Source organism: Aulostomus chinensis, chromosome 19 (assembly GCF_037954235.1).
Source record: "Aulostomus chinensis isolate RoL2024-O1b breed Wild chromosome 19, RoL_Achi_v1.0, whole genome shotgun sequence".
NCBI classification, from domain to species: domain Eukaryota; kingdom Metazoa; phylum Chordata; class Actinopteri; order Syngnathiformes; family Aulostomidae; genus Aulostomus; species Aulostomus chinensis.
This window is the reverse complement of record NC_141338.1, coordinates 6641882-6664115: the sequence shown is the minus strand read 5'-3', so window position 1 is coordinate 6664115 and position 22234 is coordinate 6641882. Positions and strand designations below refer to the sequence as shown.

The following is a 22234-nucleotide window of genomic DNA, read 5'->3' as shown; positions in this document are numbered from 1 at the left end:
TTATAGCTGCACAGCCAGAGTAACATATATGCTGTCATGCCTTAATAGCAGTCCTCGGGTGTAGTAATGACACATCTGCACACACATGCAGCTTATCCCCTCCAGTTGAGGATAATGACACACAAACATAACATCCTACATCCCCATTCATTTGCAAACGCCTGGGGAAGCTGCTGTGCAGAGAGCCTGTGGTAGCAGGTGATCGTCCTTATTTGGTAATGGCCCAGATCATGTGACTACAAAATGGTGGAAGCTGTGAGCTGTTTGCAAGCTGAGCATCTCCACCGAGAGGCTGGGAGCAGGAAATAGACCGGCAACTTGGAAGTACATCCATGATCTGAGACACAGAAGGACATAGATACGCCAGCAGTGGTGAGTAGATGCTCTTTATTCTGTGAGAATGAAAGGAGGAGGGGGGGGTGTGTTCTTGTTTTCCTCAGAAAGCAGACAGGAAGCAGGAGTGAGGGAGGGTCTGCTGCTGTCATCAGCATCCTCCATTGAGGATGCACATTACTGTTGATATTGATTCTGCTATGCAAGAGTGTGTTATTGTGTTATGCGTGTAATCTGTAAATGTGTGTGCACATACTGTACACACACTCCTGTAACATCAGCATGACACTACTCTCATTCAGCATTTATCTGTGGAACCTGCTAATGTAATCATATTTCCTTCGTTCCAGGCAGAAGAAGAACAAGGAATTTTCTTTTCCGTGTGAATGAGTACATGTGACTCACTGCGAATTTGCATCTCTGCCCAATCTGTGCTCGGTCATGCATGCAGACATTTGATTTGAATCGGCCCTAGAAACAGGCAGCGAGGAGGGGAATGGCCTGTCATGATGTAATAAGTCCTCCTCCTCCTCCTCCTTCTCCTGCTTCTCCCCCTCCTCCTGTTTGAATGGAAGGATTATTTATAGAACAACATGACCTTTAACCTCAAAATTGTTCTCGTTTCTTTCATCCCCTCCTCTCCTCTCCCCCCCTGATAAATTCTTATTATTTTTACTCCCCCTGTTCATAGATGATGATAGAAATCTGTCCCTGTAGATGAGGATACACAGTGTAACGTTTTATGTGGGTGTCATTGACAAAATTTAAATCCTCTTAGTCAAACTTAATACTTTTTACAGTGAGATGCTTCATAATCACAGTGACCCATTTAGTCATCAATCCCTGGGGGGAAATTGTTCATGTTGCAGGTTCTTCTGTTCACCTATGCAGAAATGTAAAGAATAGAGAGTAAATAAATATTTGTACAAAAAAAGTAAAATCTACAACAATGTGTAACAAATCAAATTTAAGTAAACATATAAGCATTGTATTCAAATGTGAAACCATAGTGTGTGTATGTACGTACGTAAAGATATACACACACAGGAAAAAGGAAATAGAGTAATTCAAGTGTAAATAAAGATGCTGCATTTATAGTTTAAGTAGTTCAAACCACAACAGCTCAACTCGCTTAATGTTATCAAGAACATTTGATAAGAAATAGCCTATGTTGTCTGTTTATGCACCTTTTAATGTCACAACAAATAAAGCAAAAACTGCTCCAACTCATTTTGTTCAGGCACAAAGAAAATAACCATAATCGATGATCAAAATGATGCATTTTGACACAACCAGACTGAATCTTTTCACAGTGATTCAAACTATAACGTAATTTGTGTTCTCAAAAGTGAGGACATTGGAGGCAGAAGTCACATAGTCTGTGTTGGAAGTGGAAATGATATGAATTTCAATTCCTGGTTGTGACCGAGGAGCAGGCAGTAGAAGCCTTATACCAGGTTTCATCAAGTTTTTGTACAAAGTAACAAAAGTTGAGAAATTAGTTTTTTAGTGGTGCGGGAAGTATTGTCATCTTTTACACAGGTCAAAGTAGCAATTCTGTAATAATGAAAGGAATTCTCCTCGGGAAGTTATGCACTCCAATGTACTCAAATTGCATCTGTAGTTACATTCTGATATATCTTAGATACAGGTATCTGTAATTATTAAGCTTTGACTAATTTTCCATTCGTGGGCACTCACTTCTGTTTGCACATCAGTAGATATCGAGGAATTCACAGTGGATGGATCTTGCCAGAGTTTGTACTCTCCAGGTTTGTTGTTGTATTATCACAAGAGTCCATAATTAATGTGCGTAATTATCCTCTCACAGGTCCTCCAGGGGATGGACCTGGTGTCAGAGAATAAAATGAACTCTGAGGGGGGTGAAAGTAGGCCAGGTAAACTTCTGCACAGGAACCATTCACAGCTGAAAAGAAAGACCTATTTTTTTTAAAATGATGTACTTTATCTTGTAGCCCCTCCCACCTCCCTACCTCTGCAAGGAGGTCCCACCCAAAGAAAAAAGCTTTCTGCCCCTCGCATCAGCCTGTCGCTGGACCAGAGCGAGGACGACTTGGGGGAGACGCCAGATGATCTTGACATCAATGTGGATGACCTCGACACTCCAGATGAGGGGGATTACCTCGATTACACGGACCATGAAATGGACTGGGAAGGTGGGTCACTCAGAATTTACAATGTCAGTTGACCCTGATCATGAACTCTGCAAAATAAAGAAAACGTGCACCAGATGTTGCAGTGCAGAATTTAAATTAGAAGATTATTGTAATATCAAATGTAAATGTCAGAGATATTGCAGTTCTCTAAAACCTCTCATGCTGAGTATGCAGTTAAGCTCCTTGCAAAACTCACTTGAACAGTATTTGGTCTTTTTTCCAACCAGAACCCAAAACAGCTAATAGGGGAAGGACAAGTGACTCCTACAACACGATCCCGACGTACAGCGCTGAGGAGGAGCGTCAAGACGGCAAGCTGTGGAGGACGGTCATCATCGGGGAGCAGGAGCACCGCATCAACATGAAGATCATTGAACCCTACATGCGAGTCATCTCCCACGGAGGTGACCATTAAAGAGCTGCTTTTGCGTGACATCATGACGTATATCAATCAAACCAAGCAGTTTTCAAGCACACACACACACACACACACACACACACACACACACACACACACACACACACACACACACACAGGCTTCTTTCATATAAGAGTTACACAGTACGACATTGAATCTTATTTTTTTTTACAGGATTTAATGGAGATATGAGGGAGCACCAGAAAACACAGTGTTTTGGGCAACAAGCCCCATCAGTAGTGTTGAGTCGTTCTAAACACAAACACTGAGCCAAAAAAAGTTACACTTGCTGATCATCATCGATACAAAGGAAGTTGCCTAAAAAAATTTGTTTTAAGAATCTGAGTCTCAAACCAAATTCCACTGAAAATCAAATGCAGATACTGGTGGGACTCGTACTAGGGCCACATGATTTGTTGAAAAAGTCATTTTTAGGTTATGGTGTACAGTATTTTTTAATTTGTGATTTCAAAACAATAAAAAAGTGGTTACCTGCTTGGCTATCAAAAAAAAAAAAAAGCACACAGTACAGTACTGTTTTCAAAATAATGTTTTGCAAAATTTAATAAATAGCAAAAAATATTCTTTATGAAAATAAACTCAATAACGAAACCCCTTAAAACCATAACCAAATCCCTAACCAGTCTCCTTAAACTACCTACCAAACCCTCATCGAAGTAGTAAAAACAGCCAGACTCTAGGCTTCAGTTGAAGGACTTTCTCTCTGAGTGACAGCAAATCTGGTGATGAATGGCTTGGTGAATAATGGGAAATTACGTGATTCTGGGAAAAAAAAATAGAAAGTGGAACCAGGACAGAGAAACAGACAGACAAAAGACTTTCTGATTGACAGATAAGTACAACAAAAGAAGAGAATAAGAGAGCAATCAAATGATGAAAACTATGCTAATTAAGGCTATGCTCACCAACAATAGAACAAGGTCGTTAACTTATTTCTTTTATTTTTATGTATTTTTATCCAGGATACTATGGCAACGGAGTGAATGCCATCATCGTGTTTGCTGCTTGTTTCTTGCCAGACAGTGACAGAGACGACTACCACGAAATCATGGAGAACCTCTTCCTGTGAGTAGACCGCGCTGACGTTCATACAGACAGCCTCGGTTCCATGAGGAATCTACTAACAGTCCCTCATCAAAACAGATTTTTCTTTAATTTCTTCATCAGAGGGATTTTACAGTTATTGCAAATGCATTATTCATTTGCTTTTGAGCCAAGCTAGGGGTGTGTTCCACCACTTTGGTCCAAAACAGACTTTCCCAAAATGAAGAACCCGATTTTAAATCTGAAAATCCTTCACAGCCCACCCAAACCTTTAATTACAGCTCTTTAATCAAACACACAAGAATAAAATCATGTGTTGGCCTGTATATTTTTTGCTAAGCAGTTAAGCTGAAGTGTTTCAATTAACATAAGAAACAACTTCAAGAAATTAAGTGCAAGTAGTGAATTTTAACACCTGAATTCTGGCTTTTTGCATTTGGATAATAATGACTCATGCAGAAAATGTCTCAATCTCCCACCTTATATCAACATGATATATTTAGTCAGATATATGTTATGGCATGATGGTGCAGTGGTCAGCACTGTGGCTTCCCAGCAAGAAGGTCATTGGTTTGAGTCCCGGTTCCATCACAGGATCTTTCTGTGTGGAGTCTCCATGTTCTCCCTGTTCCTGTGTGGGTTCTCTCTGGTACTCCAGCTTCCTCCCACAGTCCAAAGACATCAAGAGGGGACGAGGCTGATTGATACTCTAAATTGACTGTAGGTGTGACTGTGAGTGTGAATGGTTGTCCGTCTCTATGTGTTGGCCCTGTGATGGACTGGTGACCCGTCCAGGGTGAACCCTGCCTCACGCCCGAAGGCTGCTGGGATAGACTCCAGCCCCCCTGTGACCCTTAACAGGATAAGCAGTAGAAAATGGATGGATGGATGGGTGGATGGATGGATGGATGGATGGATATTTTATGGCAATTTTGCCCTTTTTTTTTTTAGATGACCTCACTGGCCTTATGCAATATGTCTCCCACCCACCAGGGCCCACACTCACTTTTCTAGACTGAAACTTTTCAACAACTTCCATGAACATTTGTGCACGTTGCTGCAGATGGAACCTGTAGACTTTCATGATTTTCTTATTTCCCTATTTTGAAGTTGACTCTCTTGATTTTCATTATAAAATAACCAAATTTGAATGCAGTAAAATTTGGTCAAAACCCTCCTGTCTACTTTGGGATGAAGGAGTCATCATCAAATCAAAATTGAAATTTGGTTTATGATCAAATAACTGAAAATCTAATCAAAGTGAGCCTCAGCTATCCAAGTGAATATTGGATCCATTTGGAAAAAGCCACATATCCTCTAAACATTGTGACACTAAGATGCCTTTCAGACGGTCAAATCAGGAGAAAATTAACTTTGTTCATGACCTGTTTCTATCTCAGATACACGCCGTCGCTCTCTCTCTCTCTCTCTCTCTCTCTCTCTCTCTCTCTCTCTATCTCTCTCTGTGCTGCTGAATCATTGGTCTGGTGTCACTGCAGTGCTGCTGACATTTTCCAACCACATAAACAGAAATTTTAAAGGATTTAAACACGAAACTGAAGTAAAATGGATATTACCACTCTTAGAAATGAGGTGGTGGGACACAGGAAGTGAATTAGATTTCATTCAGTGCATTTTCTCTGGTGCTAATTAGCAAGTACTAGCATGCTAATAAGCTGAAATGGTTACCATGCTCTCTGAACATCCTCATGCTGACATTTAGCGTAATGCATCCTTGTTTCAGACTCATTTGAGTTTCCCTGTCATTTTAAAACAACACGCCGACACACCTAGAAAATGTAAAGAGGACACGTAGCATCGTTAGCAGGTCAAGGATGCTGTCTTAACTCCTTGAATTATGTATGAAAATAGAACGATGGAGATAACGTGATCTAGCCTGCATGTCCACATCTCTAATGTTGAGCTGGCACAGTTGCATTTCATGCTTGGACAGTGTAGTTGGGATCCCACAGGCTGTTCTGTGAAAGATATTGAGAAAGCTGGCATATCCAAGAGTTTTGGATAGAAATGAAAGGATGTACACCCTAGTGTCTGCAGTTTTTCATGCCAGATGGCTGGAGGTTTGAATCTTTGCGAGGAGGAGTATAGACGGGCAGCGAATGGTATGCAGCTTGATGTCAGTGGGAGATGATTACAGTAGTTGAGAAACACAGTGGATCAGCAGTGTTGGTTTGTAAGCTGGAGAAGGACATTGGATCAGGAGGAGCATCACACTGAGCAAAAAGTTATTGAAGTTGTTGCAGAGACTAGAAGAACTGGCTGAGGGGGAAAAAAGGAGACTGTCAACTTTAGTTTCAAACGTGACAAAGAAGTTCCCTGCTGACTGAGAAGATGGATAGAAATGAGAAAAAGAGAAGTGGTTTGTGCGTGTGTGTCAGAATCCGAGTATTGGAAGTTTGATTGAGCTGCTGAGATGGATGCTTGGGAAAAAGAAAAAGAGAAATTCAAAGCATAACAGGTCATCTGTGAGGCAATATTTGTATGAGTTTCAGTTAACTTCAGAAAGGAGAAATATTTCTAAAATGCGTCTTGAGTTTTCAAATTCAGGGTAAGACTTGTCTTCTATTTCATCATAGAGGTGACATTCTGCCTTTCAGCCCTTTGAAAAAAGTAATATTTTCATGATGCTGCTTTTTCTCATTTGTTTTGGGGGATTTTACTCATTAGAATACATGAGAGTAGGAAAAAAATGCATGTTTTAGCCAAAGCATGGCTGCAAACTGTAGTCTTATTAGCTGATGAAGGGCACACAATTTTACAGTGTTGCATTTTTTTATATACATTTTTGGCCAAAATGCAAACATACTGTCCCTCATTTATGTATTACAGGAAAAAAGTATGGATTATCTATCACAAACTAGGCTCTATCTGATGTTGTGTATGTCATCAGTTATGTGATCAGCACGCTGGAGCTGATGGTAGCAGAGGACTACATGATTGTCTACCTGAATGGAGCCACACCACACAGAAGAATGCCAGGCCTGGGCTGGCTGAAGAAATGCTATCAGATGATTGACAGAAGGTCTGTCTCATGCACTTAAACCTGTTACGTGACAATCCTGTCATTCTTTTACACTGTAAAAGCGTCCATCGCTGCCTCAAATGAAGTCCACTTCAATGTAGCTAACACACATTATGTCTTCAGGCTCAGGAAGAATTTGAAGTCCTTCATTATTCTCCATCCCTCTTGGTTCATCAGGACCATTCTTGCCATCACCAAGCCCTTCATCAGGTAAATATCACACTCGCGCTCCTGAAGCTGTGTAAACAGAGAAAGACCTGGTTTGAGTTCCTTTGATGTCGAGCAGCTTCACTGCGCGTTGGCTTGTACGCACCCTTGCTTGTCATTGCACTCACATTTGTATTTATGTGTCACAGCACCAAGTTCAGCAGTAAGATTAAGTACGTGAACAGTTTGGACGAGCTGCAGGAGCTCATCCCTATGGAATACATCCAGATCCCAGAGTGCATCATTAGGTGAGTCTCTCGAAACCCCGAACGCTCCCTCGCCCCCGCTTCCTCCCAGGCTGACTTGTCTTTTAAATGACTTTATATTCATCTTGTCATTTGAACTCTCACCTCTAGACTTGACAAAGAACTGAAGGAATCTGCAGAGAACTCAAAGTAAGCATCAACTCTCCTGCCTCTCATTACTTCCCTCTGTGGGGACAAGTGGCCCCTGCCTCAGTTTTATCCTTGGCTGGAGCACTCATTTATCAGATGGTCCACTTTTAGATCACAGGGACTCTTTTGCTGGATGTGGACCAATTGGAGTTGGCTCTAGTTGCAGTTGCAGGGAGGAGACGGGGAAAAAAAGTTGCTAAAGATGCTAATTGCATGGCTTTCATCTCATTTATCATTACAGAAGTATAAATGAGCCAGTCCTTATTACAGACAGATCTATTACACCGCTAATAAAAGTAAGAACTAAGCAGTCAAGTGCTAAACTTTTGCTGGTTAATTTAACTTTAGATTAAAAGTTGTATCTGTCCTCAAATACACAAAAAGTGAATTGCCTCTCACGCTTACGTGGCTGCTCTCTCTGTTTTGTTTCTTTCACTCCAGGGTGAATAGTTTTCTGAGTGGACCAGAGCCAACATCAGCAGCAGCAAGAACGGAGTAAGTCCGCTATAGTTCAGATGAAAGAGAAACAGTCTTGTGTCCGCCGTCTGTCAGCCATACATAAACACACTCGTCTTTAATGAGCCTGTTTTGTTCTTCCCAGCAGACCAGATGAAGCCGGTGCCAGCAGCTCTTAAACCCAAACATCCCAACCGGATGGGTCACCTCAATTTACAGAATTCACTGTTGTATCGTACGGGTGATGCTGGAAAGCAGACTCAAAGCCTTGTTAAGCTAGTGTGTGTGTGTGTGTGTGTGTGTGTGTGTGTGTGTGTGTGTGTGTGTGTGTGTGTGTGTGTGTTGTGTCTGTGTGTCTGTGTCTCAGTGCTTGTCAAATAGACACCAGAGTTTAATATGAAAACTCAAATAATAAATGTTAACACTCAGTTAGATCCCTTTATGGCTGCTGTTGCGTCTACTGTACCCTACACTTCTATAGAGTCAAGTGTGATGCTTGGCAGCACCTACAGAGTAGCATCATTGTTCACAGGTAGGGTAGGAAATGCAATTACACACCCGACAGTGCACTGCACAAATCCATTTGTAGAGCCTATAGTGTTGTGGTTGTGTGCATGAGAAGCAGTGAAGCAATAATATCACCCTTTACCGGTTACACAGTCGCAGTATTTCAGATAAAGGGGTGACTTTTGTGGCAGCAGTCTACAATAACAGCATCAGGTGCAGCCAAAAAAAAGAACCAAAACAACCTAGACCAACTTCTGCTTTTGAGCAATCCAATCCCCTGTTTTAATACTTGTTCAAAAACTTGGAAATAAGCTCACCATATAGATATTTTAGCTTTATAGTCAAAATGAATCTAAGGAGGAAGAACTGAGGTATGAAATCAAGTGCAATGTGAAAGCATGTCCTGTTTTTCTATGTTTGACAGATGTGTGGAGTGAGTAAGCCTGCGGTCAGCTGAGAAACTAAGAGACCTGCAAATCTGTAGTTCACTCAGTCTACAAATCCGTATGTATAGTTAATAAAATAGGGTTATTTTGGACAAACATTTGTAAATTGTGAGCCCTTTTTCCACTGTTTACACCCAACCGTGCACATCTGCCTTTTATTGATATGTTTTTTATTTCTGCAGTTGGAATCTCCTTTGAATCCTGGCTTTTAGCGGCTCAGATGTACGCATAAAACGATGTATTTTGCTATGACATATTTAACTTATGTGACTTTTTGTCATCTTTCCCACAAATTCAACCCGACTGTGTTTTGATCATTTGGCACTGAGTTGGCAGTGGAGAAGAGAGTCCATGTAAACACCATGTGCAGATCTGAGCACAATTAAAACCCCTTTTTTCTCCTGACAAGGGCGCCATCTGCCAAGCAAGACCTGTTTACACAGATTTAAGGGTAAATTTAACACCTGTTTTGTATCGGAAGTTTCACCGCATTCTGTGAAATTTACAGACTTCAGAGTCACGCAAACGTTGGGACACTGATGACGATGATACAACACAGATTACAAATCTGCATGTACGGATTAGGAATGTAAGTACAGATTCCAACATCTTTTTTTTTTCTCCTCTGCTGACATGCGAACTGTGTGTGTGTGTGTGTGTGTGTTTGTGTGTGTGTGTGTTTTCAGTCAGTGTCTTTCAAGTACATCAACTTGTAATCATCTCCTCAGTTCCACTGAATAATCAGGAAGTAACCTCAGACGAAAACAAAGATGGACTCTGTAAAGCACAATATCTTTGGTGTGTGTGTGTCCAGACGCATGTGTGTAGGTGTGCGTTTGTGCATCAGTGCATGTACTCCTAGTTAAATGACTGTCCTTTTACCAATGACTCTTCTTCTATGGTGTATAAAGGACAGAAACGATGGGTCACTGTCTAGTAATTCAATAAAAACTGACTCAAGTCCAAATGTTTCGGTCCTTGTGTCTTATTTGTTGTTTCAGAACCACATGTAAATGTTGTGAAATGACATATTAGCCTTGTGAAGTTATAGTTTACTCTTTTCAAATTTATTTGTACAGAAAACCAACACATTTTCAAACAGTAATTCAATGTCAGCAAACAAATGGGGGATATAGAAACGTAACCGAACCACAATGATAAATCAAATTTTAAATGCTAACCTGACACCACAACAATTCATGAAACTGTCAAAACAAGTACATACGATGTTTTATGATACAGTACATAGTCATTATACTCCATACAAAGCCAAGAAAACCAAGATGTATCACGTCCTTGGGAATGCTGGGCAACATGTAATTTTTCATTTGGTGAATTGATGGAAGTTGGAAAACACAGCTCGTTATAAACTGCTTCTCATGTCTCATTTGGTTTTACTCATTTTCACTGAGGAGTAAATGAGTTTGTCCTTCAGGGCAGCAGATAAACAGCACAGAGTAGGAAGACAGAGTGACGAGCAGGAGGAGTGTTTCTTCAGCTTCATTCTTCATCTGAAAGTGTAGCTCTCATCATCGTACTCCAGCTCGTCCTCATTGTCCTCTCCCAGCTGTCCGTACCGGAACTTTCTATACACTGTACCGTCCTGGCCCATGTAAACAATGTCCTCATCATCATCATCGTCGTCATTGTCATCATCATCTTTACCACCAGAGCGGCATCCACTGATGTCGACTAACTGCGCCTCCTGGAAGCGACCACCAGAGGAGCTGGCGCGGCCGCTGTAGGACGCGTTGGAGGCGGAGCTGTAACCTCCATGTCTGCTGCCGCCGCCGTATTCCCCGCTGGAGCCCAACTTCTCGTAGCCACGGGGAGGTATGTCAGGGGTGGCCTTCTTCGAGAGAGAGTGTTTGATGAGGAAGATGACGGCCACCAGTCCCAGCACTAGCAGAATGCAGGCAATGATGAAGATGGTCAGGTTTCCTCTGGCCTCCTCCTCCTCCTCGTTTCTGAATGCAAAGTTGGTGCTGAGGATGCATTCTCCTAGCAACCACGGGGACATGTAAGACAGGAAGTTACTGTCATGGGGGAAAGATGTTAATGCAAGAGCGTCAGACTGGTTTGACAAATGGAAACACGAAAGGAGCCTCCCACTGATTTACTGTTACACACAAAGTCCTTCACACACATCACACGAACATTAAAACACTTGTATCAGGTCTTTTTAGGCTCTGAAGGATGATCCCAACATGGCTCCAGAATGTGAAACAAACATTTGTCCCTACAGAAAGATCCTGGAGCTCCACCCAAATAAGAAACTCAGCTTTTGTGTCACTGACTGTTGTGAAAAAAACAAATAAAAATGAAATAAAAAATCTCCAAAAGTTGCCCAATTTTATGGAGATACGATACTAAATCTCTGTCCTCCCCTTTAAAAAAACATTTTAATAATCAATCTATTATTGATTTATCAAGATGAAGCATCAACCAAAGTGGTTGTAGACTAAACTGAGAATGTGTTGGTTTTTCTTTCTATCAAAGTGAGTTTAATACAAACTTTGAAATCAATAGATGTTTTGAAAAACCTTTCAACAGATTATAAATACCAAGAAAATGCAAACCTTTGGAGTCTTGGGCTATTTTGGACGAAATCTAGCAGAAATATAACTCATACTCCAGGATGTGAATGATAAACCTTTGGAGGCGGTCTGGATCAGACTGTAGTTCCTGGATTCTGAGGACTGTTCCAGGCCAGTATTTTAACATTTTCTCAGTCCTTTGTAGTTAGTTTTTTAACCACAGATGATTCCTCAGAACCACCAGGAGAGAGGACAGCCATTACTTCCAGATGATGTTTCAAGAATTTGTCATCCGCCTCTTTACTCTTGTCAAATTTATCACCTTATAATTATTCTAAGTATCCAGTCTACCTCTGGTTTCAGTGCAGTTACAGCAATCCTGCAGCTGTCTGGTGGCCTCCTCTTCCTCCTCCTCCTCCTCGTCCTCCTCTTCTTCATGGCGGCAACAAAGCAGGCAGCGCCCTCCAGCTTCTAAGATGGCCTGAGTAGGACACGTGGTGCAGTTGGCCACACCGGGCCCCTGACACTCCAGACAGGAGCCGTCACACTCTTCACAGGTGTGAGTGGAACCCTAATAAATCATAGCAGAGAGGATCTTCTGCATGCACTCGTACCGAAGCTACTTCCTTAATAAAGTTATTGAAAACTTGCATTTCCTCAGGTGTGAGCCATGCACTGCCTCCCAGCTTAATCAATTAATATACATCTACCTGTCAGAATGTCTCAGTCAGTCGCCTCCCAGCATGAGCCAGCAGGTTTATTTAGAAACAGTGACAGTAATAATTTTCTCTCTGCTGTTGGAGATTTCTCCCGGTGCAATAATAAGTCAGACTGAGTTACATTATACCTGGGGCCAAAACATTAGTAGTAATTATATTGGTGAAGCAATGACGGGATAAGTGCTGTTTTTTCCCCCCCTCAGAGACAGTTAATGTTTATAAAATTAAAACCAAGAAAAGTGTTGCGGATGTTGTTGTTACCTTTACTAGAGGATACCGGCCCACGTCGCACACAGACTCACACATGCCGTCTGAGAGCAGGTATCCAGGCTGGCATGAGTCACAAGATTGGGGAGTTTTTCCTGCAGGTATATGACAAATGAACATTATATTAGATGAATAGCTGAATTCTTATTCTGCCTTCAGAGGCCGTGGATGCATGAGCCTATATTGATAGAATAGAAAAAGAGTCCGAGCTCTCTTCCACATCTGCAGCCCGTTGAGAAAACTGCATCATCAATATTTAATCACCTACACACAATCTGTGTGTGTACGACATTAAATTACTGCTGAGTGGACATCCGTACCCGAGCATGTTTTGCAGCTGGCGTGGCAAGGCTCGCAGGTCCGGTGAGCAGTGTCGTGGTGGTATCCCTGAGGGCAGGAGGGAATGCAACGGCCTTCTTTCCTCAAGAAGATGAGACCCTGAACGCAGCTCAGGCAGCTGTACTCCCCGCCATCAATACACTCGCCACAACTCGGGTCACACTTCTCACACATCCTTGAGGCTGTGTTTCCATAGTGACTGCCAGATAGATGGTGAAGAAGTTAAAATAGATTAGATTAAGAGTAGACTAAATGAGATTAGAGTTTTGTTTGCCCTGCAAAGGAAATACACAACTAGTCAAACAGGCTCATGATGGAGAGAGAGGGCAGCTTTGGCACCATCAAGGAAAAGATGTTAATATTTACCGCATCGATTTTACAGAAGACGGGAAATATGCAAGGTGGGATGTCATAGAAATAAAGAGCCTTCATATCGTTTATGCATTTTTCTCAAATATTAAGTTGCAAATCAATTTAACTTTCTCAATCACCAACAAGCCTAATTAGCATTTTACCCGGCACATGAAGGTCCATTTAAATCTAGCTCTAATTAGCATGTATCTCTTCTGTCCAACAATTAAAAAAGCAGAGGCTTAATGTCCACAATGCCATTACATGAATAGGCTGATCTTTTATTAATGACAGCAGTATGACCACTCTGAATGTGATGGATGACGGGCACAGCTGGGTGGTGAGCAGGTTAAGCTACCTGTGATGGCAAGTCTCCACACACTCTTTGCCCTCTCGGAAAAGGTGACTTTTGCATGTGAGACACTCGTGGCTGTGTTTCCCGATGCAGGATTCACAGGAAGGATGGCAAGTTTCACATTTCTGTCTCGACTCGATCTCGTAGGAGCCTGTCGGGCATTTATCCACACAGGTGCCATCTGTACAAACAAACAAACACACGTGATCATGCAGCTATGCAAACAGTCACAGATGCCAGAAGAGCTTTCTAAAGAATTCACAACGGCTCAACTCACTGAGCAGGAGATGTCTCTGGTTGCAGGTTATACAGTGGTTTTTGCCTGGACCTGAACACCTGTGGCAGTATTTGTGACATGGGTGACATTCCCCGTCCTGGTCTGGATATTGATGGGTTGAGCACTTGTTAGAGGAGGACACACAATGGCCGTGGCTGTCCAGTCTTTGATCCTCTCTGCAGCTGATGCAGGAGCCAGCATGGGGCCCGATACAGGTCAGGCAAGATGCATCGCAGTCTGGGAATAAAAGTAAACTAGAATTACTATCTCACAGTTGGATGCCTCCGCCAACCAGTCTGATTGCATCCAGGTTAGTCCAGACTGATGTAATATACTGTGTGCAGTGGAGACTCAGAAATTTAATTAAAGTCAAGCTGTAGAGAAAAAGGCTTTTTTAACCCTTTTAGCCCAGAACCTTGCTCACCTACTCGATAATACTTGCAAAGAAAAAGCAAAACAAAATCTATTTCTTTGAATTCATCTCACGATTTATTTCTTGTAAAACACAATACGACCCGTTGCTTACATAAACATGCACTAACAAATGTCAACAAACAATGTCTTGGCATCCATTCATCAATCGCTTAGCAGCATGTATGTCTGCATTAGAGAGACAGATCAAGTTTTTGGGTAAACATGCTTATCTATTATTTTCAGAGCCAAACAAGCTGATAAACGCTCTTCTATCCACTTTGTGTGCATTATGTAGCTCCAGACACCCACCAGACTGCTAATTAGCTTAGCTGCAATGAAGGCTAGCAGTGGGTCCACTACAGAAAAGCTGCCTCAGAAGTTATCAAATACACTGTTCTCCAGATGTCTCTTAGCCTACAGTAATAGAACAAGAGTTGTGCTTAATATTTGCTGAGAAAAAAAAAGATCTTGAAAATGCTACAATAGTGCTGTTTTATCAGCTCAGCTTTCTTTATTGTGCCACTGCTAGCATTCATTGCAGCTAAGCTAACTAGTAGTCAGTAGTCACCCGTCTGGTGGGGGTCTGGAGCTTTGTAACGCTCATAAAGAAGAGAAAAGGGAACCTATCAGCTCTTTTGGCTCTAAAATTAATGGGCAATAAGTGTATTTCCCAAAACATTGGTGTGTCCCTTTTAGGAGAATCAATATGTGTTGCTACAGATTTGATATCTGTTGATGCCTTCTATGCTAATACTTCACCACTGTCAGTTCAAAGTTGTGAGTCATTCTTTATTTGCTGTAGTAACACACTATTCCACTATTCCTATATGAAAGTCTGGTCTGTGAAACATTTTCTACGATGTTGAGTTGGAATGAATATAAACAGTAGACATCACCTTGTGTCTGCTTTGCTGTACAGCAATGTACTTTCTTTTAAAGTTTCCACTGTTGGCAGCAACGGAGTGAAGCGACAAATGTGGGCATTGCCTACAACATTTTCCTGGGAAAAATACACCAGCCTCTGTGTTTTTGTGTGTGTGTGTGTGTGTGTGTGTGTGTGTGTGTGTGTGTGTGTGTGTGTGTGTGTGTGTGTGTGCGTGTCTTTCTCCAGGGAACTGTCTCTGGCATCTCAGCTCTCTTTTCAAGGTTTGACAGCTGCCTGTTAGCCGTCTGAAGAGCGTTGCTATTTTAGTCTGAGCTGAAGCTGGGAAACAGAGTCAGGCATAGTAGAGAAAATGACTGAGGAAAAGCATGAAGGAAGCATTTCTGACCTTGTTATCTAAACAGGACAGGATAGAAGAAATTACAAAAAAAATTAAATCTTTTTTGCCTTAATTTGTGTGCATTTTTTTGCTTGTACTAATCTCCTTCTGGTGTTTGAAGGCAGATGAAGTGTGTTTTTTTTTCTTACCATGTGAGGAATTTATACCTTTACATTCTCCTGTCAAGGCATCCATGTAGGTGTTGGAAGGACAAGCTGCAATACACGCTCCATTGTGCAGCGTGGCCTCGGGGTCTTTACAAGCATCGCAGTCATTACTGTTTGGGCCGTCACACAAGTCACAGTCGGGGTGGCAATGCACACATTCCCTTCCCTCTTTGTCCTCAAAGAACCTCTCAGGACAGTCGAGCACGCACAAGCCCTCGTGGAGAAAGTGATACTCCTCACAGACTGTGTAAAGAAAAGCTGTTAGCACTGAATGGAAAGATAATTTAGAAGAAGTGAATGAAACTATACAGAGAACCCCTTAAATTGTAGACAGGACAGCAAGAGGAAGAAAAGCCCTGTCTCTGCTGGGTAGAGATTTCAACGAGACAAGACATGAATGAAAAATAGACTCAAGGAAAGTGAATTAAAAGCACTGAGTTCTATCAAAATACCGCAGTAAAATTGAACTATTTTTTCTTACACTCATAAAGACACAATGGAGTTGGTCAAGTAACAAAAGCTGCTGATGCTGACCATCTGATGTCATGCAGATATCATCATGTGTTAATGCAATATTAGTAAGTTTGAACCACACAAAGAGAAGAATTGAGGCCAGTGGCCATTTAGTTTTTGCAAATATTTTGCTGATCTGAAGTCCTGAACAAATTAAAACTGTTCATGGTGCTACAAGAACAGGATCACCAAAACTATGACAACTGAGTCTGTGGGACGTCCAGGTCTTACAATACCGTCCAAAGAGAACAACAGAATTATAAAACACAATGCAGATCAGACTGAAACAGCTTCATCAGCACAGTTTGTCCTGGTGGAATTTAAGACTGCACAATTATTCTTATAAAGCAAGAGATAGCTACTGTGTTCCCAAAAGTGTGAGTATTTCATATCGTGTGCTGAAACTGTGGAAAGTGGGAGATGAAGAGCTGAAGGGAAGCAGAGGAATCAATTAGGGATGCACAATATCGGATCTTTTTTTTGCTGATATCTGAACTTTTGAAGAACACATTGTTCCCTGGTCATAGACAAAATGATAAGCAAAGAAAAAACTGAGTAAAACTGGGCTGATATAAAAGTCAGACTGATACTTCCCCTGCTCCTTTTCACACATGTGGTATGTATTTGTTGGTTGGTTGAGTTCTTTGTTTTATGGGTGCTGGATGTTTACACATAAATCCAAATCTAATCAGGCATTGTGCTCTGGTACCTGTGCACTCGCCGAGTGGGTTGCACTCCTGACAGGCTGTAGGGCAGTGCTGGCACTCCATGTCCCGGGCAGTGTGCCCTGGAGGACACTCCTGGACACACTGGTGCTTGTGTAGGAGGAGAGGCTCCTCACAGCTGAGGCAGTGGGTGGCGTTCCTCTCGCAGGACGAGCAGCCTGCTGCACAGTTACGGCACACCTGGCCGGCAGGGTAACCCCTGAGTGCAATTAGCGGACACACAGGAAAACAGGAGCAGCTAAATTGGGGCTTGCTTTTCATTTCAAGAAGCTGTTGTAAATCATTTAAGATAAAATATGTTTTCTAACTTACAAAACAACATTAATCAACACCCACAGTACCATGTTTCTAAACCACAAAAAAGTGAGAGTCAGTGTTACTGCAGCAAACTCATTCTCCCATCATGATTCCACCTCCACCCCCTGCTCCCCAGTGAAATAATAAAATGTTATCCATCGTCATCTTCCGCTTATTCCTACACATTAAGGGTCGCGGGGGGGCTGGAGCCTATCCCAGCGTCAACGGGCGAGAGGCGGGGTTCACCCTGGACAGGTCGCCAGTCCATCGCAGGGCCAACATAGAGAGACGAACGACCATTCACACTCACATTCATACCTACGGTCAATTTAGAGTATCAATCAGCCTCGTCCCCAAAATCGCATGTCTTTGGACGGTGGGAGGAAGCTGGAGTACCAGAGAGAACCCACGCAGGCACGGGGAGAACATGGAGACTCCACACAGAAAGATCCCGTGCCCGAGCCGGGACTCGAACCCAGAACCTTCTTGCTGTGAGGCCACAGTGCTAACCACTGCACCACCGTGCAGCCCATAATAAAATGTTATAGCACACAAATCCATCAAGGCTTAAAAGAGATATTAAAGATTTTGTGAAAGACAAAAACAAGAAAAAAACAAAACAAAAACAAAAAAAATAATATGGCTGCAACAGGGAAATGTCAGATCATAATTAAGAAACACAATTGACTAAAATGAAGCAAATTCATTGAAGCATATAAGAAATATTTAAGACTGTGTAAAAATCCATAATCCAATATGGCTGCCACAGGAAGGTAGCAGCAGCGACCACAAAATGAAAGAGATCCACGTTAGCATATGCAAAGTATATAAATAGTGATATATTATATTATGTATGGTAGTAAATTGTTTAACTGTCCTTGTGTATCAAGTTGTGTATACTTTCATTATTTTGGATAAATAAATACATTCATACCATGTAAACAATATCATTTGGCTTTCATGAATGCATGCCTTGCTGCTGGCATAAACACTAACTGACATTTTGCTCTGCACTGCTTCAGGCATAAGGGGCCAAATAAGAATTAATGCAGACAACCCTGTAACACCTAAGTACTGCTTACAAAAGCTTCTCGCTGGTCCGAAGAAAAAATGAAATGTTAGATAAAGCTCTTATGGTCCAAGAGTCATGTCAATCAAACATGGTCATCCAGCGCTAATGGAGCTTCAAGGATCTCTTCTGCAAGGACATGGCGTGCTTGTAGTCTCAAGGATGTCACAGTTAAATTGAACATAAATGTCAAGATAGAAATGTCAAAATCATGGCCAGAAAATATGTCAATGACAATTTATTTTTGACTTCTTGTGGTTTGCCTCTGGCGTGTGACCTGATGTTCAGAAGTTATGATTTTAACAGCAGGGTCAAATCAGTTTTCAGACATTGTGTCATGTCGCACTATGTAACTTGCATATAAATAGAAAAAGAGGGATGATAAACCCTGACCTGACACACTGCTGGACACACTGTCCATCCTGCAGAAAGAACAGAGCTTTCCGTGTGCTCTGACAGCGGGTGCAGTGCTGAGCATCAACACACTGCAAACAGCCCGCGGGGCAGACCTCACACACACCGCTCAGTCGGCTGGCAAAGAAACCCCCCGGACACTTTGACACACATGTTTGCTGTGAGGTCAGAAACCGCCCTGGAGGAGAACGACAGAGTAAACATCATCTTTGCGAAAGAGCCAGGTGTGCTGTGGTCTAGCCATGGAAATATGAAAATGATGTTGCAGGGAAATCTGCATTCTAACTGACCTTTTGGACATTCGGTACACTGGTTCTTCTCTTCTCCTGAACAGGACTGACAGGATGAGTGGCAGGCCTCACACTCTCCATCAGCTGTGGGAGAAGACATGGCCAAAGCAATCAAGAGGGCTGCAGTAAATGTGTTATGGAAGGATGTTGAAAATATGAACACACACTAATTAGTAAGCAATCTTCTCAGTGACTTCTAAAGCAGGATAACTGATGCTGTAAGCTGTATTGCAGTAATACTACTGGCTGCTGATGGGCAGGCCAGTCAGCTTGAGAAGGAAATCCTTCACCATCTTTCATATTACATGGTTGGAACTGACATTAAAGGAATAGTTTGACATTATGGGAATTATCTGCCTTTTTCCTCATGGAGTTAATTTCAAATGCCGAAGTTGGAGCCAGCAGCTCTAACAAAAAATACGAGAAGCAGCTAGCTTGGCTCTGCTACCCTGCAAAGAGTCCTCCAACAATAAATTCTAAATTTGACTTGTAAAGGGAAATTCTGATATTTTCCAACAGGTTTTGGTTGAAATAATCAATGGGGACCAAAGTGAATGGGACTAATCCAATATTAAGAGCAAATAAGTTTGACCGCATCTGCGAAATGACTGCAAGTTAGAGACAAGAGCAAAACTCTTGCATACAGAGGGCCGTTATCCTCATCCACAGAGAAATCAGTGACATTTTTAATTATGTATACTTGGGGCACGTAAATCCATCAATACAGTTGGAAGTCCATTATTTTCTTTTGTTCACTGCCCTCATATGTTTGCGAAGCCTTTCCTTCCATTTATTTTCTGTCCCATATTTGTCTTTACTTTAGAACCAAATTTGGCTGCAGCATTTGGATAGTTCAGGGCCGGTGTGCTAAAACAAGGTAGCAGGCTCTGAGGGAGCTAAATCATAGGCTTTTGCAGCCTCTGCACTGATCTGTGAGGGGTTTGATGCAGATATTCCACACGTGCAGGTGTCAAAATGTAGCCTAATCACGGGCTAATCAGTCGATGTTCCTATCACCCTAAGGGGACGTATGCACTTTGACAAAAGCACCAGGGAGAATTTCTTTTGACATATTCACTGATGGAATATTTTCTGTTACATCTTAGCCTTGAAAGGAAAGGATGAATTAACATTTACACTGTAAAAGATATGTGTCCGAACTCTATTTGATGAGTGTTTGAGTCTTCTTTTAGTTTTGACTAATGAGAGTGAGACAAAAACCTAGTCCAGCCCACTCAAGCAATAGTTTGATTTCAGCACAGATTAAACAAATGAGACGGAATATCACTGGTTAATGAATAATTTTCATTGGGCAGAGTCAGTTGGCTGCCCGCTCCGCTCGCTTCTACTTTTGTGCTAAGCTCAGCTAATCGACTGCTTGCTTTACTGACACGAGGGCAGTATCGATCTTCTAATTCTCATCGAGAATGTGAATAAGTATTTATCAAAATGTCAGCAAAAGAAAAACAACTGAGATTATTGCTTAAATCTGTTCATCCCAGCCTCATTGAGACTGCGAGCATCCTGTAATATTGTGCTACTCTAACTGTAGGTTCTGCAGGAATTCAGGGTTTAAGAATAGCTTTACTTCTTTGTTCCCTTGTATTAACCTGTGTACTTTTCTCAGAGTTACTTTAGCTCCTATAATTAAGATGTCTTGTCTCCCACTAATTACTATATGTTGTTTTAAGGTCTGTCCAACTAAATCTTGAGGGGGGAAACTAAATGTTCAGCACATATAATCAATTATTTCAAAGTCCATATCTGGCCAACGTTCAGTAGTTCTGACTGTTGTGAGTACTTAAGTCGGCACAGGGTTCAGGGACAGTTGCACACAGACCAATTACCCTCCAAGATTTCTTTTCTGCCCTTGTGAAAGTGCCCAAATCCCTGATTCATTAAGCTGGATTATTGGAATACGTAAGTGTTAGTCTCACCACTGTGAAAGGTCCTACTGGGACAGACGTCAAGATCAGATACACACTCTCCGTTTTCGAGCGTTTTGCCCTCCTCACAAGACACACAGTCACTGTCCTCCGGGCCGCTACACATATGACAGTCTGAGTGGCACTCCTCACAGTCGTTGGTGTCTTCGTCACCATAGAAACCATCAGGACATACAGAAACACACCTCCCCTCTGGGGATAACAAGAGAGAAGTTTCTCCTCTGAGTTAATATCATATAGAAGCCACTTAGCCGGGCAGGTTTATAAATTCAGGCAACCCACCACACACACACCCACACCAAACACATCGCACGCACGCACGCACGCACGCACGCACGCACGCACGCACGCACGGGAAGAGAAAGCTTACATACACACTCATAAATAGTGGGAAGCATCTGCTAAAGTGCATTTACTTGACTATGACTTTGTGGTGGTACTATTTTTCCTTTTTATGTTGCTCTATATCTCTACATGACAATATTTCTGAATGATGTATTTTAAAGTTTCACTTCATTACATTTATTTGACAGCTATATTAAGGCTTTATTACCAACCATGCAGCCACCCTGCGGCCTCATACCATCAGGGGCCCCAAGTCTCAAAAAGTTTTCAGTGTGGTGAAATTACTTCTAGGTTATTTTGATATTACTACTTGACTGGAAATAAAGGACAGACCTATTCTTTCATGCAAATTCATCATTTTCCCCACATATTTCAAATATCATATGACCTAGAGACTCCTAAGCAGTACCAGATATTAGAAAGGGGTGTCACTACAAACCGTCCATACACGACATTTTCATTACATCACTCAACAATTAGCTCAATCCTGTGTAACATTTAAATCCACCTTACATGTAAAACAGTATGAAAATAACTTGTAAATGTGTTAAATGCTTGTCCTAACCGTGGGGCAGTTTTACCTGATAAGAAGAGATCAGTCTCACACCAGTAGCACTCATGTTCATCACAGCTCACACAGTTGTCCTCACATGGAACGCAGGTCATCTCTTCCTCCACGCTGTAAGTCTTAGCCGGGCAGTTTTTGTAGCAGCTGTCCTGAAAACTGATGACAACACTAGCAGTCGATACCTGTGGTTTTCCCACACGCATACACACACACACACAAAAATCAATGTTCCTCTCACGGCAAAAAGAGCCTTTTCATTTTTGTATAACAGTGAACTGAAAGGCAGAGCGGGTGCAGAGAGGCGAGATCACACATGGCGACAGTGAGGCAC

The 22234-nt window shown here is 41.9% G+C and overlaps 2 protein-coding genes across 3 annotated transcripts; one reads left to right on the top strand and one right to left on the bottom strand.

The window, feature by feature from the left end:
• Nucleotides 1-228: 228 nt before the first annotated feature.
• prune2 (prune homolog 2 with BCH domain) lies at nucleotides 229-8473 on the top strand. Of its 2 annotated transcripts, none has more exons than XM_086188110.1 (11): nucleotides 229-372; nucleotides 2165-2231; nucleotides 2310-2510; nucleotides 2738-2914; nucleotides 3913-4015; nucleotides 6906-7037; nucleotides 7161-7247; nucleotides 7394-7492; nucleotides 7601-7639; nucleotides 8081-8134; nucleotides 8244-8473. In XM_086188110.1, exons 2-11 carry the CDS (start codon nucleotides 2177-2179, stop codon nucleotides 8272-8274), a joined length of 978 nt encoding a protein of 325 aa, XP_086044236.1. In that variant the 5' UTR covers nucleotides 229-372; nucleotides 2165-2176; the 3' UTR covers nucleotides 8275-8473. The 2 variants fall into 2 exon arrangements, with proteins under 2 accessions (XP_086044236.1, XP_086044235.1); XM_086188109.1 differs by having other exon boundaries at nucleotides 230-372; nucleotides 8241-8473.
• Nucleotides 8474-10130: 1657 nt separating this feature from the next.
• On the bottom strand, nucleotides 10131-22220 carry LOC147243833 (proprotein convertase subtilisin/kexin type 5-like). The gene is made up of 12 exons (XM_086187753.1): nucleotides 21917-22220; nucleotides 20982-21182; nucleotides 19045-19128; nucleotides 18734-18932; nucleotides 16959-17173; nucleotides 15737-15979; nucleotides 13894-14130; nucleotides 13620-13797; nucleotides 12892-13109; nucleotides 12566-12666; nucleotides 11937-12156; nucleotides 10131-11049 (listed from the first exon to the last, which is right to left on the bottom strand). The coding sequence occupies exons 1-12, from the start codon at nucleotides 22104-22106 to the stop codon at nucleotides 10556-10558; spliced, it is 2580 nt and encodes an 859-aa protein (XP_086043879.1). The 5' UTR covers nucleotides 22107-22220; the 3' UTR covers nucleotides 10131-10555.
• Nucleotides 22221-22234: the final 14 nt, after the last annotated feature.

Excerpts from the sequence above, each read along its gene's own strand:
- prune2 (XM_086188109.1), top strand. The coding sequence starts at position 2,177 with ATGGACCTGGTGTCAGAGAATAAAATGAACTCTGAGGGGGGTGAAAGT. Across the intron at positions 2,232-2,309 it reads GGGGGGTGAAAGTAGGCCAG|CCCCTCCCACCTCCCTACCT; the intron begins GTAAACTTCTGC and ends TTTATCTTGTAG. Across the intron at positions 7,640-8,080 it reads GAATCTGCAGAGAACTCAAA|GGTGAATAGTTTTCTGAGTG; the intron begins GTAAGCATCAAC and ends CTTTCACTCCAG.
- LOC147243833 (XM_086187753.1), bottom strand. The coding sequence starts at position 22,106 with ATGCGTGTGGGAAAACCACAGGTATCGACTGCTAGTGTTGTCATCAGT. Across the intron at positions 12,667-12,891 it reads CAGCTGCAAAACATGCTCGG|GAAAAACTCCCCAATCTTGT; the intron begins GTACGGATGTCC and ends ATATACCTGCAG. Across the intron at positions 11,050-11,936 it reads TAACTGCACTGAAACCAGAG|GAGAATGCATCCTCAGCACC; the intron begins GTAGACTGGATA and ends CGTGGTTGCTAG.